General features: G+C 39.2%; 1 protein-coding gene across 2 annotated transcripts in view; it reads left to right on the forward strand.

Annotated features, from left to right (window-relative positions):
* The window catches only part of DAPK1 (death associated protein kinase 1), an 89,693-nt gene that overhangs the window by 31,883 nt on the left and 40,313 nt on the right, over nt 1-17,497 (forward strand). For both annotated transcript variants that reach the window (XM_080574138.1, XM_080574137.1), the window contains one exon: nt 6,766-6,987. In XM_080574138.1, coding sequence (XP_080430264.1) covers nt 6,766-6,987 — 222 coding nt within the window. The remainder of the gene's footprint in view (nt 1-6,765; nt 6,988-17,497) is intronic.

Below are 17,497 nucleotides of genomic sequence, written 5' to 3' on the forward strand. Positions count from 1 at the left end.
TGCCTCATAACATTTACCAGGTTGTGCACGACCACAAAGAGCTGGTGGTGGTGGGAGGGAGCAGTTTGCCTCCAATTTAGCCTTGTAGCTGGACGGAAAACATGAAGGTTATTTTTAATTTATTTAGAAGATGGAGGGGGACTTAATGCATGTATAACCCTTTACAGTTTCTGGAGAAATCCTCTTTTTCTTTGGAAAAGATGCAGGTACTGACACCTTGCCTGAGAGTTTCGTGAGAATTAGCCTTGCGAGCAGGAGAAGCTCAGATGTTCTCTGCCGTGACAGGAAGCTGTACGTGGGTGGCAGCGGTGACTGATGGAGACAGCTAACAATGGGACACTGGAGGTGGCTGTTCTTGGAAAAAGTTTAAAAAAAACAAAAACTTGGAAAAAGCAACTGCATGAGAGTATCAGTTGCAGTATCTCTAGAAATAAATCTAGTAGAAGTGATTCTGTACGTTTTAAATGCTACAGCAGTTTTCCTTAAGTAGCTGCAAAAGGAGAAAGCAAGTTTTTTCTAAAAGATACCTATTACCAAGACACTTTGCTTTATGCTGAGGTGCTTGTTTAATGCTACTTTGGCATCCTTTCAGTGAAGTGATATGAGCAAATCCACTGATCCCAGCAAAAGGAGATTTCTCATCTTTTCACAAAATGTTCTGTTCTTCGGTGTGGAGACTGGGGAGGGTGCGGGGGAAAAATCACCAGCTCAGTTGGCCTTCCCTGCTGCAGTTCCCTGAGAGAAAACTGCTACCTGCATTTTGGATTTGCAGACTAATATATCAGCACAAATAGTATGTCTGAACAGGGCGTGGAATTTTGGGAGAGGATGTTTGCTTTGCCACTTGTTAAGTGGCAGAAGAGGTGCTCAGAAAAGAGAGGAGGAGGTCTGAGGAAAGACAGAAATATCCCTAGTCTGCTAGCAGCCGTTTTGTTGGGGAAACAGATGTGTGGTTGAGTTGTGGTTTCTTTTGCATGCATGTCTAGTAGTATAATTTAAGTGTCTCACCATTGGATGAATATGGTTTTAAAATGGAGAGCAGTCACATAGTGAAAGGAGTAATATCTGAATATTAATACATGAGACTTCCAGAGCTGTATAGTGAATATCAAGTTCAAAAACCATTAAAAAAAAAAAAAGAGGCGCCATAACGTCAGAAACATCCTGAGACACCTTGTTACTCTGATATTAGTGTAATTTCCTTTATTCATATCCCCTGCTTCCAATAATACAGTCCTTTGTGGAAAGTTGCATAATTCCCCCATACTTGCACATTTGTGGCAATAAACATCAGAAACCGGTCCCTGGGGGTTACTTCAGCACCTCTGTGCCCAACTTGCAGCTTTGTTGGAAGGCTCTTGCAGCAAAAGTTTCTCTCATCACTGACAGAGCTAATCCGGAAAACCTGGTGCTGCTGCAGGCTGGGGGTGGGAAGGAGTACAGGACTTGGAATAGGTGATGGGCCTGCCACCCCTAATCACTATGATCAGCCCTCTGAAAGGGAAGCCATTCACAATACAGAACCTTCTTACTAGGAAAATGGATTCTAAAATGTCTGTGCCTGTAGTTAAAACTCTCTGTCATTCATGCTAATGATTAGTTGTTTTGAGATCCCACTAAGCCAGGACCAAACACTGGAGTGTTTGTTCTTTATTGGGAATTTTGTCACATCTTTGCATAACTTCTGCACATATATATGTATCATAAAGGGCAGCAGATCATCTTAATGTTATTTAAAAAAAAAAAAGACAGAAATTTAATGGTTAGCTAATAGGATAAGCACTTGTTCAGAAGCAAGTCTGAAAAATCACTGGATGTGGAGACATCGTGCCAAGTGTCCTGAAAAGAGTAGATTCAGGATAGTAATTAGCTGCTGGTTGAGTAAGAATTGCAAGATCACAAAACAAATTACTGTTATTAGCAGAAGTATTTGTTCTCACATCGAGCTGTCATCCTGCTTCACTGTTGAACCTGATTGTGCCATGTGCAAGAAAAATGTCAGATGCTTTATTTATGTGGGCCTATGTGATTTACTTTTATATTTCTTTAAGGTAAGTGTCTCCTAAAATGACGCTGTTTTTTTGTGACCTAGACACATTAAATCAAACCTACAAAAGCGTGAGAAACTATAACACTAAAGTGCTTTTTTTCTGGCTTTGAAGAAGCTGAATGAATGAGTGCTGGACCTGGAACTAAAGGATCAGTAGGAGAATGTATGGTCTAACGCATTTGTATCCAGTAACAGAGCTGACATACACCAGCTCGTTGCTGCAGTTCTACTGGTTAAAGTTCAGTAAATACCCTTTGATTTACACCTCTCCTCTGCTTTTAAAACAAGAGTTTAGAGAGTTGTAAATCATCATGGCTTAGAGATCTCCGACATGAAATAGTTCCTTTGATTGCAGCTCAAAAATGATCTGCATATACAGCGTTTAATAACAAACAACTAATTGTGGGGTTATGTGCTGAATACCACAACAGTAACAACAAGAAGGTTGTTTGGTGCATAATTGGCACTTACTGTAGATACCTGTTAGTTGATAGCTTTCTTGCACTCTTGAGCAATGTCAAAGGAAACATAGATGGTAGCAATCTATAAAGTAATTTGGTATATTGGTCTTCTGGTAACACTTTTATACTGAATTGTGGTAAATCGGGTTATCCTTGAAACAGATGGTTGTAGTTGGAGGAAAGAATGACTGTAGAAGTGAGATAGCTTGGAAGAGAAGGAGAGAGGAGATCTACTTGTTTTAACTGGTCTCCTTTGTTTCAGTAGGTCAGCCTCATGCTGTAATATGATAGTTGACCCATTGCCAACATAAGATGAAAGAGCTCTTAGCCTTAAAGGCATCAGAAACATGAAGTCATTTTGGTGAATGGTGTAATTCAAGTACCACTAACACCGTGGAGAAACTGTCTTTCTTTAGCTTAAAGGTCCACAAACAGTGCATGTTTAACAACACTTGCAGAACACTTTTTATTTCGAGAGGAGCCCAAAATGCATTACTCTTTGTTGAAGAAATACTAAAGGAAGAATTCTGTCATGGACTAAATACCTGATGTTTTAAATATAAGAATTCTTCAAAGTCAATGATGTATGCATTTTCAGTGAAACGTAGATTATTCTTAATCCCAGTCAATTTTTCATAATAAATCTTTTGGATACCAAAATGTACTGTATATACACATACTTCAGAATCAATTTTCAGTTTCAGCCTCTCCAGAGTCTTATATTATCAGTGATTCTGTTTCTTACTTTTTCTTGGTGTTTGTTGTTGTTGTTTTATTTTTTTTGTTTTAATCCTTATCTGTTCTAAAATTTCTGAGGTAAGCATTGACAAGAAAGTGGTTAAACTTAATAGTTTTATCACTGACAAGGTCTAATATATTTCCTTTCTCTGGCTAATGACTATTCAATTGTTCTGATGTGAGTGTGGTTTTTTCCTTTTGCAATGGATGCATGCTGTTGGAAGAGAATAGCTGTTACACGTGCACACACAGAGTAAATCGTAAGCTTCTTGGAGCTGTGAATCACTTAGCTGTAAAGTCATTATTAACGTGCTGTTTGAGTGCATATACAACTGCAAATCTGTGCAAAAAATAGATGGTAATAGCTTAAAATCATGATGTGGGCTGTCTCACTTATGCAAAGATTGCCACTCTTTTCAAACAGGAAGAAAAGAAAAATAACTGTGCAGTTATTGTTGCTGGGCAGAGAAGGCTTTTATCTAGCCCCAGTATTTTTCTGCCTGTGGTATGGGGAGATGAGGGTATTTGTAACAAGCTCTCCTTCAAAGGAGTAGCTAAAGAGACAAGGAGATAAATTCCCAGAATTGCTCTCTGGTTTTCTGCTATGCCATGTGCTTGTTACTTCTCCGAGTATTGCGGTAGAACCCAGGAAAGGAAATCAAGGGTAGAGAAGAAAGCGTAATGGATAATATTGAGCCTGTTGTGATTAAACGAAAAATTACTTGTCTGTACTGGTGGCTACTGGCACTATTTCTTTACCATGTCATTTAATGTGTGTACCCATCCTGTGGTGTGCAGTACTTTTATCCCATGGTCAGCTCTCTAGATTGCTACATACCATTTGAGCCTATGGGTGAGTCACAAACAGAAATACTTCGCTTCCTCTACCAAACAGAATAGCCTTTTAGCCAGAAAGCCAGTTGGCCAAATGAGCAAGGTCGTCTTACTTCCTTCTTACTCACAAGCTGGACAAGCTGTTCTGAGTGGTGGTGGTGCCTGTGTCTGCTGCATGACTTTGCTCAGCTTTGAACTTTCTGAAAAATAGATAGCGTTTTCAGTGAAACTGAATGGCTCTGTATCTCTGGGGGCGTACATGTTGAACAGGAGAGAGGCAGAGAATTACAGCATTTTCTCTTCGTGAGCAATGGCCCGGAGCACTGTGCGAGCACTTCTCCGCAGCAGTGCAGATACCTGAACGCATCCTCTGCTCCGGCTGGCTGTCCTGTCCTGCAAAATCGTGCCCACCTGGGAGGTCAAACCCAGAGTCTCTGTTGTTGGGAGAGCTGCTGCAGAGTTGAACTGAGCCAAGCAGAGAGGGTCAAGAATACCTTGGAGTGTTTTTTCTAGCCCTCTGCTGTTGGTTTAGGACAGCACAGATCTTCCAGAGGTCCTGTACCTTCTCTCCTAGACCCGTTTGAACGCCTGCGATGTCCAAGAAGATTTCAGATGCCTCTAGCTGCCTAAGTTTAGCCAAGTGAAGTAGGTCTTCCAGGCTAAACCTAACGGGAAAGAGGGTACAGCTGGCACAGTCCTAAGCACAGCTCAGTCCACTAAAACAGTTTGTAACAATAATACATGTTGGCAAACCTGGCCCTTGACAGCTTCACGCTGTGAGCAGTGCGGTGCTACCTTCAGAACAGAGATATGCAGGGGAAGGGCAATGCAAGAGAACTTAATAAATAAATAAATCATTGCCTTCAATATTTTTTCCTCATGCAACGTGGTCATCTTACAAATTAATTGGTTTCATGAAATAATGAAGAACAACACTTGAGGGTTGATCATAATGTGGAAGTAAAACCAAACCTCAGAACTTAGATTGACCACTTCTGTCTGCATTTACTTCTCACTGGCCATGGCTGCATTCAAAGGGCAAGTTGATTTTAGCTACTCCAGAGCCTTCTTCCAGAAGGTGAAGGTTCATGGCTCCAGCCTGCCTTCTGCAGGTGAGAGTCATTCAGCCTTGCCCAACTGGGTGTCCCAGCTCAGGACAGTTCATCACTCGGGTTTCTGTGTGGGATCAGCTTAGTAATGGTAGTGGTGGTGGCCCAACAGCATGAGTATTCTCCGGCTGGTCCAGTCCTTCAAATTCAAACATCAGGAGTTTGATTCTCCCTTAGATTGTTTCACAGAATGACAGAATGGTTTGGGTTGGAAGGGACCTTAAAGATCATCTAATTCCAACCCCTCTGCCATAAGGGTTGGCCGATTATCTTCGTTTACTGCATAATACTGCTTTTATCAGTTATCTTCTATTTTCTGTCTGACATGGATTTCTTAATTGTTTAATTACTTCATCACAGTATTTGGCATCTACTGTTTCTTAGTCATAAAGTAGTGTTATGGATTGAGTTCATTCATGAGCTGTGTGACTTTGAATGATTCCCACTTGTCATTTCGTCATTATGTGATGTCCTTTCTGCAGGTGATGGCATTGTCCTGCAGATCTCTGTCAGTTGTAATTAATTAACCACTAACATGAGTTAGCTCCTCTCCCAGGTACGGAGTGGAATTACACCAGCCTGCATGTTACATCCCTGTGTAGATATTCAAGCTTACTAAGCTTGTCTTTGATTTAACCACTGCTATAAACGTGCATTAAAGGCTACTGCTTCTTTGGTTGACAAGATAGTTTAAATTTAGCCTATTTTCTCATGGGTATTATTGAGTAATTTTGCAAGTACTTTGTACAGTTAAACAAACAAGGAACAGAATTACTAGAGAACCCTGAGCAAGAGATTAAGAAAACTTAAGAGGAAAACTCCACACTATTAGAAATCCTACTCGTACTTTAACACAGCACTAGATTCCTGGAGATAACTGGTCCGAATCAATATGTACATTTAGCAGCGGGAAATTTATATGTGAACAATAACACTCTGGAGTCAGCTGCTTCCTGGAGCACTTTCTGGTTTGTAACAAAATGAGTGATTTTTATTCTTGGTACTGTTTTCACCTTCAAATGCTTCCTGCTTGAGATGATGATACAATGAATGTAATTCTTGATACTACAGTAAATAAAACATAAAGTAATATCCTGAAAACACAGTATCCTTTTAAAAACTAAATAAAATAAAGGTAATATCTAAAGGTAATACCACCTAAAGTGGATATTGATAGATTGGAAGAAACTGAAGACTGTCTGTCTTGGAGAACAAAAAAAATTATCTTCAACATGAATGATGCAGGAGAAATCCAGAAGTGATTACTTTGCCCCAATAATCCCCGATGCACATACTTGACAAAAATCTAATGGTCTACACAGGTGGTATCTTTTACTTAGATATGCTGAAATGTATGAGTGTATGTGTGCAGAATCTCAGCTTAGCTTTTTTTTTAACCACATCCAGCGTTTTTCCAGGTGTTATGTTAGATTGCACAAAAAGCGGTTATGTATTTCAGTGGAGCTGGTAATTTAGAGGTACAGCTGTCTCTCCCCATAGTAGTAAATACAAGCTGCTCCTAATTCTAAATCTCCTTGAACCACATATGATTCTTTCTTTCCCTCTCTTTTAGTGGGCAGTTTGCTGTAGTGAAAAAATGCCGTGAGAAGAACACTGGTCAGCAGTTTGCAGCAAAATTCATCAAGAAACGGAGGACAAAATCCAGCCGACGTGGAGTGAGCCGGGAAGATATTGAGCGAGAAGTCAGCATACTAAAAGAAATTCGGCATCCTAATGTGATCACACTGCATGATGTTTATGAGAACAAAACAGATGTGATTCTTATTCTGGAACTGTAAGTAGCTCTAGAGACCTGGGAAGGGATGATGTTTTTTTTGTTGTTGTTGTATTAAGGAAATAGATCCTTTCTGTAAGAATTGCCATTATTTAATGGGTATTCCTTAGATTCCAAAGATCACTGATAGTAGCCTGAGAATTGTTATTATTTGGGGGTGGGAGGGGCCAGAGTTGTAGCTTCTTGATTTATAGATGCTATTTTTCAGTCTAAATGGCACTACAAAGGTTAAAGAGCAATACACTATATTCAGGATTTTTTCTGCTTGTTATTTTAATTGTCATTGATGTTCTGAATCCAGAAGAACAGCCTAGAGCTGAACAGATTTGAAAATAAGAGCAGAGGGAAATACAGATTCTGGATAGAGGTTAGTTTAGCAAATTTAGTGGTGTTTTGTGGTGGTGTAAGGCAGCATCACTGAATGCTTTTTTCTCTTTTTTGCCCACATAACAGAGAACAGTATTTTCCCAGTTCTCTCCTGTTGCAACGTAAACTGAACTCTCATATCCGTATTTTTAGTTCCCTTTTTTCCTCCAAAGTTATTGCTAATGAATTGAGATAAATATGTCAGCAGAGAACAGTTCTGCATTGCTTCAAGTCTGGCTTCAAGTTCCTCAAAGATTGCTAGTTCAGTCGTTAAGCATTACTCACCTTTTTCAGCTTGACAGTGTCCAGTAGCAGCACATGCAAGTTTTTACCTTGTTTCGATGCCTGACACAGTCTGTATTATGGCCACATTTGTTTGGTATCAGCTAAACGTATTTCAGACTATGTATTTCATGCAAGCAAATGCATCTGATTTGGTACAAGAATCTTGCGCAGCACTTCTCTTTTCCTTGGCTGTTCATGTGATTTTCTTGTAGGTTATGCCTTCCTGTTTACTAACTTTCATAAATTATGTTTCCACTTACTTTATAAGGATACTTTAGGGTAAGTATTGAGTAACATGTAGATTTACAGTATAGATATAAGAAAGAAACTGGGTATTACCTTAAGGAGTTTCGTCTTTGCTACAATATATACACACATAATACATTAAAACACATTTCTACACATCTTTAGTCCCACATATGATTACTTACTGTAATGCTTTAGTAGTCTGGGTATGTGTTTGGTTTTTTTTGTTTGTTTGTTTTGTGTTTTTTTTTTTTTAGTTTCAGAAATACACATTTGCATTAGTTTGATTTTGTGTGGATAAGTATTTCTTAAGATGAATAGTATAAAGTAAAACCTCCTCGTAATTCCTGTCTGATCTACTGCTCCTGATTTTTGTTCAAAACTCTTTGAGTGTGTCATGAATATACAACAAAATTAGTTTGATTCTTCTTCTGCTCCCCATTTATATTTGCTCTCATATTCTTCCTATTCATAACCTGTTATTACAGTGCTGCTAGTGCAGTGCCTTCTTCCTGCTCTATAATCTAACCTGTCCACATGAAATCAGGAGAGTGACTGGACTTAACAGCTCTGAAGAACATTCAGTAACTGCAAACAGTGGTAGGATGAATGGAACTGTTCCTGTCTCCCTCTTTTCATGGAATAGGAGCTTCTTTGGCAGCAAGATTGCTGTGTGTGTGTCTGTGTACACCCATTGACTTTTATTGAATGGAAGCAGATTTTGCATCCAACGTGTGTTAATATTTCATAAAATTGATAGTGTGAAGCATAACAGACTATTTGTATAGCAGTTTAGCTAATCATTTTGCCAAGTTAATAATCCCAATATAGTGTCAAAGATGGTTTTTTCCACTTTTCAAAACTGCCACATGAATCTTTTAAGTTGAAGAAGTGCTACTTTGGTATCACAAAGGTAACATATTTAATTAAAGGGTCAGAGAGGAAAAGATGACATGTTAGCAATCCCTTTATAAACTGAATATACTAATTGCTGTAAAGACCACTTTTAATTATTCTCAAAATCACTATGATATTATGTAAAGCTATTTAAAAGGCAAAAGGATTGTCATTTTAATCATATGTTCAGATACTTAAGTATGTAATCATTTTTTTCTAACGTTCTAATATTCACGTTTTGCCCAGGGACCTACTCCCCTTACATTCTTAGCTATTATAGAACATTTTTAAACAAAGCAAAAGTCAAACTGAAATCTCATTAAATAACCCATTTTGCTTTCCTCAGAATCCCTCCCAAGTGAAAATTTTCCCTATTGATTAGAATATAGTTTTAGTAAGTATTTTCTTCTATAACTAAATTCACTTGAAAAAAGCATATTTTTTTTTCCTGGAGCATATATTAATGTATGACTTTAAGAAGAGAGAGCATACCACAAATAAACAGGATTTCACGTGACTTACTTTTTTAGATAAGGAGTGAAACTAAAATTGTGTTCCAGCTACGAAAAGCTCATAACAAAATGAAAGTCTAGAAGAAGCACTGGTTTGTTATTAATAAGCAAGTGTAATAACATGAGCAATGATGAGGAAAAGAATCTCTGGTTTCTCTGCTACATAGAACCTGCAGTCCACAGAAGGCATGCTACCGCAGCTGTCCTTTTGGTGCCTGTCAATTGATGTTAACACACAAGTCTCAGGATGCTGTGTCTGCTGCCTATTTACTATTGATTTTTGTCTCCCAGTTCAGCAAAAGGTTTGCAGGGTTGTGTGTAGCCTTTTAAGCATTTTTCAGCATTATTCATTAGCTGTTTCTAAGGAGTAACTGGCTGTAGAAGTTTTCACTTCATTCCCTCACTGCAAATATTACATCAGCCAGCAAAGTATTTGTTAGCAATTTGTGTGCACAAATATGTGGGCCATCATTAATTATTGCAGTGGCAATGTCGTTGCAACACTGAGTGCAAAACAAAATATCAGAAGCTTAATCCATGCTGATGTTTGGAGCTTTTTCTCTTAAGTACCTTTTGTCAGGAAACTGACCTGTAAAAATTTATGGAACGTTTAATTTCTGAAACTTTAAATCAAATGCTTCCTTAAAGGAGTCAGCAATCATACACAAATATGAAAGGTGCTTGAAGACCCTTACTACATTTCTGTCTCTTGGTAAATTTAGAGGAAGCAGGTATGTTTTCACATTTCTAGACTGATATACTGACACGTGTGCTCTTGATTTGCAAGTAACCTTCAAAATTCATACCCTCTGGACTCAAATTCATACTCTCTGGGCTCTTCTGTCATCTTGCAAGGAATGCTGTGCATGTTATGTATGAACTGGAAAACACTGTCTCTTCCTTATTAAACTTAAAATTGTAATAGCTATCTGCTTTTTTTCTGCTACACAAAAAATTGAATTTGTCCGACTTTAATCATACTTATTTCTATCCAGCTGCATCACTCGACCAACTAGTCTCTTTTGTATTTTCGTATTTTAGCAGTATTATGCTATTTTCCAGTAAGCTCCACTGAAGCCATCTTCTTAGCAGACTTCACAGACTGTAGAAAACACAGACCTCTGTTGCACAGTAATAATTATTTTCTTTCCTCAATCACATTTTGCACCTATGTGGTTCCCTTTTCACTGGCCTGCTGGTAACCTTGAATGGATAATCTCTTGTCTTTTATTTTGTTTTTCCTTCCACTTTACTATGATTTCGTTTAGACAACAGACCTACAAAATACACTCACTATGTTGTACTTCATAGAGGTTCCTGGCTGCAGCTGCAGGGAATAAGTACCTTTATCCTAAATCCTGTATAGCAGTTGCTGAAAAATAATGCTGAAAAATAATGCAGATGGCCTCAGCCTTCAAAGCAGCTTGATAGCAATAGCTGATTCTTTTCACTGGAAAGCTGTGGGTAGAATTTTCTGTTAATGCTTTTATCTGCCAAAGAAGTGTCTTCATATCTGAATTAGAAATCTTAATTTAAGGCAGCATGAACTCTTGCAGCAGATTTCGGAATGATGAATTTCTGTTTTTAAAATTTGGGAAAAGAGAATAATGCTGTGAAAGTCTCGTTTCAGAAAGAGGGGAATCGTATTAACTTGAAAGTGACTGAGCATTAAGTATTCAGGCTCATGATTTTCTAAAGTTAGTTCTTGTATACTTATGTTAGAATTTAGTCCTCCACATCCCAGGTCTCAGAGAGAGTTGCCACCTTCTTGGCATCTCCATAATATTAACCAAAGCATAAGAGAGCAAGGAGGAGAGGGTGGTAGATCCATATGTAGAATTCTAATGATGTCTTGAGTTGCTCGTTGAAGAATAAATAAGAGCAAATAACAACAAGCTCTGTAAATTCCTCTTCTATCAGTTAACTTTCTATAAAGTTAACTTTCTATACTTAGAAGTCAATAGCTTGACTTCTTGTGAGGCTTGATGCCAGCATGGAGCTTCTTCATGTTTTGACCAAAATCTCTCTGAAATTTTTGTTAATTTTACCTGTAACTTGTCACAAAGTTGTTCTTGACCGGACTGGCCTTGTACTAGCTTTTCAGAGGAGGAGTCTTTGGTGTTTACTGGGAATAGCAGCAGGTAAACAAGCTCAGCAGCACTGGTTTCTAGATATTGTGCCACCTTTTGACTTCAAAATCCTGAATTACAGGCCCTCAAATAGATCCACAATGTATGTTTAGAAACCTAGGAGTAAAGGCTTCACGGAGCTAAAAGGAAAGAAGCTGAAGTAAATACAACTCTTAACACACTGAACACATCTCACAGGGAGTGCAGTTGGCTCCTGGGCTCTGCATCCAATGACCCGAGCACATGGTAATCTTGCCCACTACATTAATGCGTTGTGTATGAAATCTGGATGTCCTGGGCAGGATGAAAATACTAACGCACTCAGCGGGGCCAGGATGTTGGTAACTGTGCATGGTAACCAGACTGGTGCTTATGGAGTTCAGGTGACTAAAACCAAAGTACCAGCTGTGTCTGGGTGCAGAAAGACACACAGTTGTTTTTGGGTCTCCCTGTTAGTAGAAGTTGACTGTTTAACTACTCATCTGCGTTTTGGTGCTTGTGTTCTTCTGACTAGCCATTCTGAGGCCAAAGCTTCTTGTTCAATATACCAGAAGAATTCAGGCACACAAGAGGATTTCACAACTGTTGGTCTCTCCATTATGGGCTGGACACATGAAAATGAGGAGGAGGAGTGATGCAGTAACATGCCTTGTTTTTTCTGTTAGCTAGGTATAGAAAAACTAGATATGATGTTGTCAAGTGTGTAGGATTTAAAAAAAAAGAAAAAAAGCAGCCCTGCATTGCTCTTTCAAAATATTTGGTACACTTTTTACTTCAGAGGAGTGTCTTGGCAACTGCGTGGTTCTTATAAGCTGTTAAATTAAGTGGATAAAACCTTAAGTAAAGTGGGAGTGTGAGAAAAATCTCAAGTAATTTTCTTCAGACAGGATCTTCTGTGAAGCTATTTTATTCGCAATTGCAATGGCAGGCGCCCTGCCAATTAGGAGCACATTATAGTAAGCAAATCATAACCTTTTATTCCCTATTACCCGACACCTGATCACCTCCCCTGTTTCCTCACTGGCTGAGTACTACAAGGTTCACAAGCTACTCAACGCTCCTCTATACCATACATGTACAATTTTTTTCTTCAACCCTTTAATTTCTCCTTTTTCCTTTTTTCCCTTTCTTATGTTTTGAGAACTTGTTATATTTGTTTTACTGTTCCCACACTGCTCATCCTGTTTTTCTCAAGCTTCCACCTTATTTTGGAACAGTGAGGCCTTCTACTGTCCACTTATCTACTTAGCATTTCTTCTTGTTATGACTACACAATTACCTTTGAATAGAGAAAATTAGTTCTCTACTGCAAAAACACAACTTAGTTTCTCACAGGAGAAGAAATATTTCACTCTTGTCTCGGGCTGAAATTTTGAAATATGCAAGGATTCATACAAGAGACATCTGACCACAGAATCCATAGCAGAAAACATTTCTTCTGCAAGTTGACAGAATTTTTGGATTAGAGAAGAGGCTTATACCCTATAATGGAAAATAATTCAGATAACTTACTAAATTGATTCTGCTTTAAAAAATGGAATAAACTGGTTCTGAATTTTAACTTTCTTACTTTACGTTGTTTGGAAATGTAAGCAAGGTTGATTAAACCTTGTAAGCTTGAAGTTAACTAGATTAAGTTGTTTGAAACAAGCAGTTTTGGCTTAGGATTTTGGTTTGTTTTTTTTTTTTTCCTTTTAGCTTCATGAGAAATCCTTAGATAATCATTAATTGTCGTTTAGGCAATATTACACTGTGAGCAATGTGATCAACACAGCATGTGACTGAGTCGTTATGAGGTGGCCACGCTGACTATGAAGGTTAACTGGTTCTGTGTAGGTTCCCATAATGACTTCCTCCAAGATCTTCTGCTTAGTTATATTTCATAGTTGAGGAAGCCTGACGACTTGCAAAAGCGCTATCCAGAAATCCTTTTTCCACAGGTGCCTTGTATTTTCTTTCCCGGAGGGAAATATGTGGGCGGCAAAGGCATCTGCCAGCCTTCTTTTGAGAAGTCTAGGAGTTGCATCTACCACTGCTGTGTTTTATGAGAGTGTGGGTGACCCGAGGCGTTGTTTCACTTGCACCAGTTCAGGAAAGCTAGCACCTCTACCTAGTAATATCAGGGAGGCAGAACATAACAGCTTTGCTCTTAATGGAAATGATTATACAAAATATTTTCCTGTGCAGGGTTGTTCCTTTTTCTAAAAGCGTGCTCTGCTGTTCAGAAACAGTATCAACTGAAGTCACAATACAACAGTGAAACTAGATTTACTCTGCTCTTACGGCTTTGTGTTACAGCATACTAAATAATAAAACCTGCCCCTTAGGATTGAGATGTGACCTCCGTCAATCACAAATGTTTATCATATTGAGCCAAGGACATGAACAACCTTTTTTTTTTCTTTTTTTAACTGCGGAGTGTTTTCAGTTTAAAGGTAAACAGAAAAGTTTTATACAGGAACGTTAAGGAGTTAATGCTTCAAAGGAGACCATTATGTGCCGGTGAGCATAAAGGTTTTGCAGCCGTAATGGAATTCAGATGTGACTTGACTTTAGTCAAGTTCCTCTTTTAATATGAAGGGGTATGGCTTGTTGCTCACCCATTACTTGTTAGTAGCTTGCAGATCAGAGTTGTGCCAACGCACAGATGAACTGCTCAGAAAGCTGTCTGTAACTCCTACCACCTGACAGAGAAAGTGCACAGAGAAAGCTGTGCCCTTCCCAAGGAGACACGTACAATTCCTCTGAAGTGCTCTGCCGGAGGAAACCCTTGCGCTTAGCGAGCCCATTGCCTGTGCTCCTTGCGGGAAGGAGGTCTCAGCCAGTCCGTGGTTGGCAGCAGTCATTTAGGTGCTGCTGTGTGGATCCCTGAGTAGGTAGGGTCTTACAGGCGAGCTGGAAGCTGGGTTGTGCAATTCTCTGGCTGCAGGGAAGCCTGTGCAGTCATCTAGTTTCAGCCCAGATTTAAACAGGACGTTCATGCACCGGTGACCTCAAACCTTACCTGTTTCTGGTAATGTAGGAAAAATGCTGGAGCACTGTAATAGAGGTGAATTCAGCGTACTTCTTGGGAGAGGCTGAGATTTATAAAGGTTGGTCTTAGGCGTTGAGATACGGAAAAGTCTCCCCCTTCTCCTTCAGCCTGAGACTGCTGCTGTGCATGGGATAAAGCTATGTGCAGGTATTCTGTGCAGGAAGGGGTTTTTGTTGTTAAAATCCTGGCTTGCAGTTTCACATCTGAAGCTGAGCACAGGATAATAAAATATACTGTGTTTATTTACTATGGGGCTACATTATCCTGGCTGAAGTACTAGACTTTAAAAACTAATGGCGTCAGATTCGTGAAAACTGAAGTGTATTGCATATTATATAACCAGTGTCTTCTACTGGCTTCTTTTAAGCAGTTTCTTAGTCTATAGTTTTTGGAAGACCACTGAAGATTATCCAGTGAGTCTAGGTATATAATCTAGCTATAAAATCTGTGAAAACAGACTCTGCTGATATAGATCAAAGGAACTGTGATCCAGTGAATAAATTACAGAATGGAAACTTAGCTTGTAAGGGATGTTGAGTGTGGACCTGCTCTAACACTCTATGACTTGTTTTAAAGCAATTGCTTTGTACCAATACAGTGTTTTCCTGTATTCCTGTGGTGATGTAGTTTAATATTAGACCTAACCAGAGTCAGCAGGAAGGTAGCAGAATAAGCAGTTTTCTGATAAGCATTAAAAGGAAGCTAAGAAACAATACCTGCCTTATTAAGCTCTCATAGGGATGTGAGTTTATTTAAGGGATCAAGCAAGCACAGAGTCCATGGAGGCTTCCTGGGAAGCTGGCCTTTTCTGAGTTTCTAGATTGTCTTGTTTAGCATTTCAGTCATCGTTGTATAACCCTGTTTCTCTCGTGCTTTATGTCCCTACCAGTAAAATTTAGCTTTACGTGTTCTGGAAGGCTGTCTGGGCACTGTGCTTACCTACCATCACAGCTCTCAAAGGGAAGCACCTGAGATACTGTGCTCACTCCCAGCAGCTGAGAAATTACCAACAGAAGAAGTTACAGTGGCCTAGTCTGTGAGTTGAAACCACATGGGATTGATTTTACTCCAGGCATTTTCAGATAAGGTGCATCATGTGCAGGGGTGCACTGCAGTCCCTCAGATCAGAGCTACAGCTGGCTCAGGATCGGTGCTTCGAGTGTGTTAGATCTTGTCCCTCCTCATTCGGATATTGCTTGAGGAAGCATTGCAAAAAAAAAAAAACAGTTAAGCACAAAAAAGCACACGATGCCTTGGAAAAATCTACCAGTCCTGCTATTTAGCTCCCAATTTAAAGAAAATATTTTAACGTATCTTCTTTAGATCTTTGTTTCTAGATTTGCAAGCACTAGGTATATTACATGTATTACCTGCAAAATATGGGTAGTGTTTTATTTCACATTATTCTAAGACCTTTGGCAAAGACAGGATGATCGTACTCAGCAGCACATGTATGTGATCCCATGCAGTTAGCTATTCGTAAATGCGACATCTTTGAGACACGCAAAAAACAGTGTACATTAAACTTGCAATTTCATGTGGCCTAAACTTTCAGGATGTGAAAATCCCCAAAACAGAACAATTGCAGTTTAGAAGAAGCTGAGGATGGGAAAGCTTTTTCCATTTTTCAGTAATACCTAACAAACACAAACGTGTCTCAAAAATGACTAAACTCTGAGTGTTAAATTAAATCTTGTCTTTCAGAGCTGAAAGAAATTTGTTATGAGTGCTAGTGTTCGTGTGGATGACTAGCAAGTTTTGCAGACACCAAATATCTTTGAAATGCCAACAGAAATAAGTGCAAGAGGTAACAGCCTTAGAACAGATACATACCTGTGTGGCACTTGAATAGCCTGCTTTAGACTCTGAAGTGGGAAGCACGATCTTGCAAGTAAACACTGCTGAAAATGCATGATTCGAGTATGTGCACAGCAGCTGTGATAGCTGCTTAAGCAGCCACGTACACTGTTTCACAAGGAGGCTGATCTACATGAAAAGTATACCAAATAACTGTGTGCTTGTTGCAGCCTGGTTTTCTTCCTCACCTGAGGGTTGGGCTCTGCCAGCTTACTGCGTGACAGTCACTCCCGTGCCGAACCAGAGTGTGTTAAGGTGCTGTTCTGCTGCAACTGCTGACATAGCTGCTCACCAGCTTGAATGCTAGCCCCTGCGAGTCTGCCTTCACTGCGTGGCATGAGCGTATTCCAGCTCACATCCTTGGGGCAGCTGCAGCAGGCATCCACTCAAATGATTTTTTTGTGTGATGTGTAGGTCCTTTGGCCCAATAACCGGGAGTGAAGAGAAATGCCAGCACTGCGTCACCATCCAGGCCTCTGCTTGTCATCAGGAAGCGCAGTGGAGAAGTGCATACCTTGGCCTGAAAGCCTTTTGCCTTTCTCAGAGAGAAGCAAAGAACGAGGAAATATGCCTGCACAGCCATTTGTAATATCTTTCTGACCAGCCTGTGCAAGATAATGAAGTGTATTTAATCTGCAGGAATTCCATTTTCATGTTTCGAAAACAAAAAAGATTATTAAAATGACCTCTCTCCCTTCCAGTCTGTAATTCTTGCATTTAATGACACTTCATTTTAATAATTACTTTCATGAAGAAAATATTACAACACCATAAACAATACCCAAAACAATACTCTGATTATCTTCTAGGCAGCTCAGTGAAGGCTCCAAGAACTCATTAAAATGCGCTTTCCATGCAATTTGCATTACAATAATGCAGATTAAGTCTCTTGAAAAGTAGACATGATAAAGCAAGTCAAATGTATTTCCAGAAACTTGCTCAGACTGTTTAGCTATTGTTAAATGTTAATCCCATTATTTTTCATAAGCAGATCTTTAAATTGTGAACAGATTGTTTTTTCCCTGCTGAAAGGCAGCATAAGTTAGGTTGTACTTTCTGATAATTTTTTAAAATACCAATATCGTGCAAAATACGGGGAATAGTATGACCATATTTGCAGTCTCTTAACACCTTCCTATGTAATAGTGCTGTTTTGTAACCTGGAAAAACTAGTTGCCAGAGTG

Source organism: Anser brachyrhynchus (assembly GCF_964034855.1).
Source record: "Anser brachyrhynchus genome assembly, chromosome: Z".
In the NCBI taxonomy this organism is placed as follows: Eukaryota; Metazoa; Chordata; class Aves; order Anseriformes; family Anatidae; genus Anser; species Anser brachyrhynchus.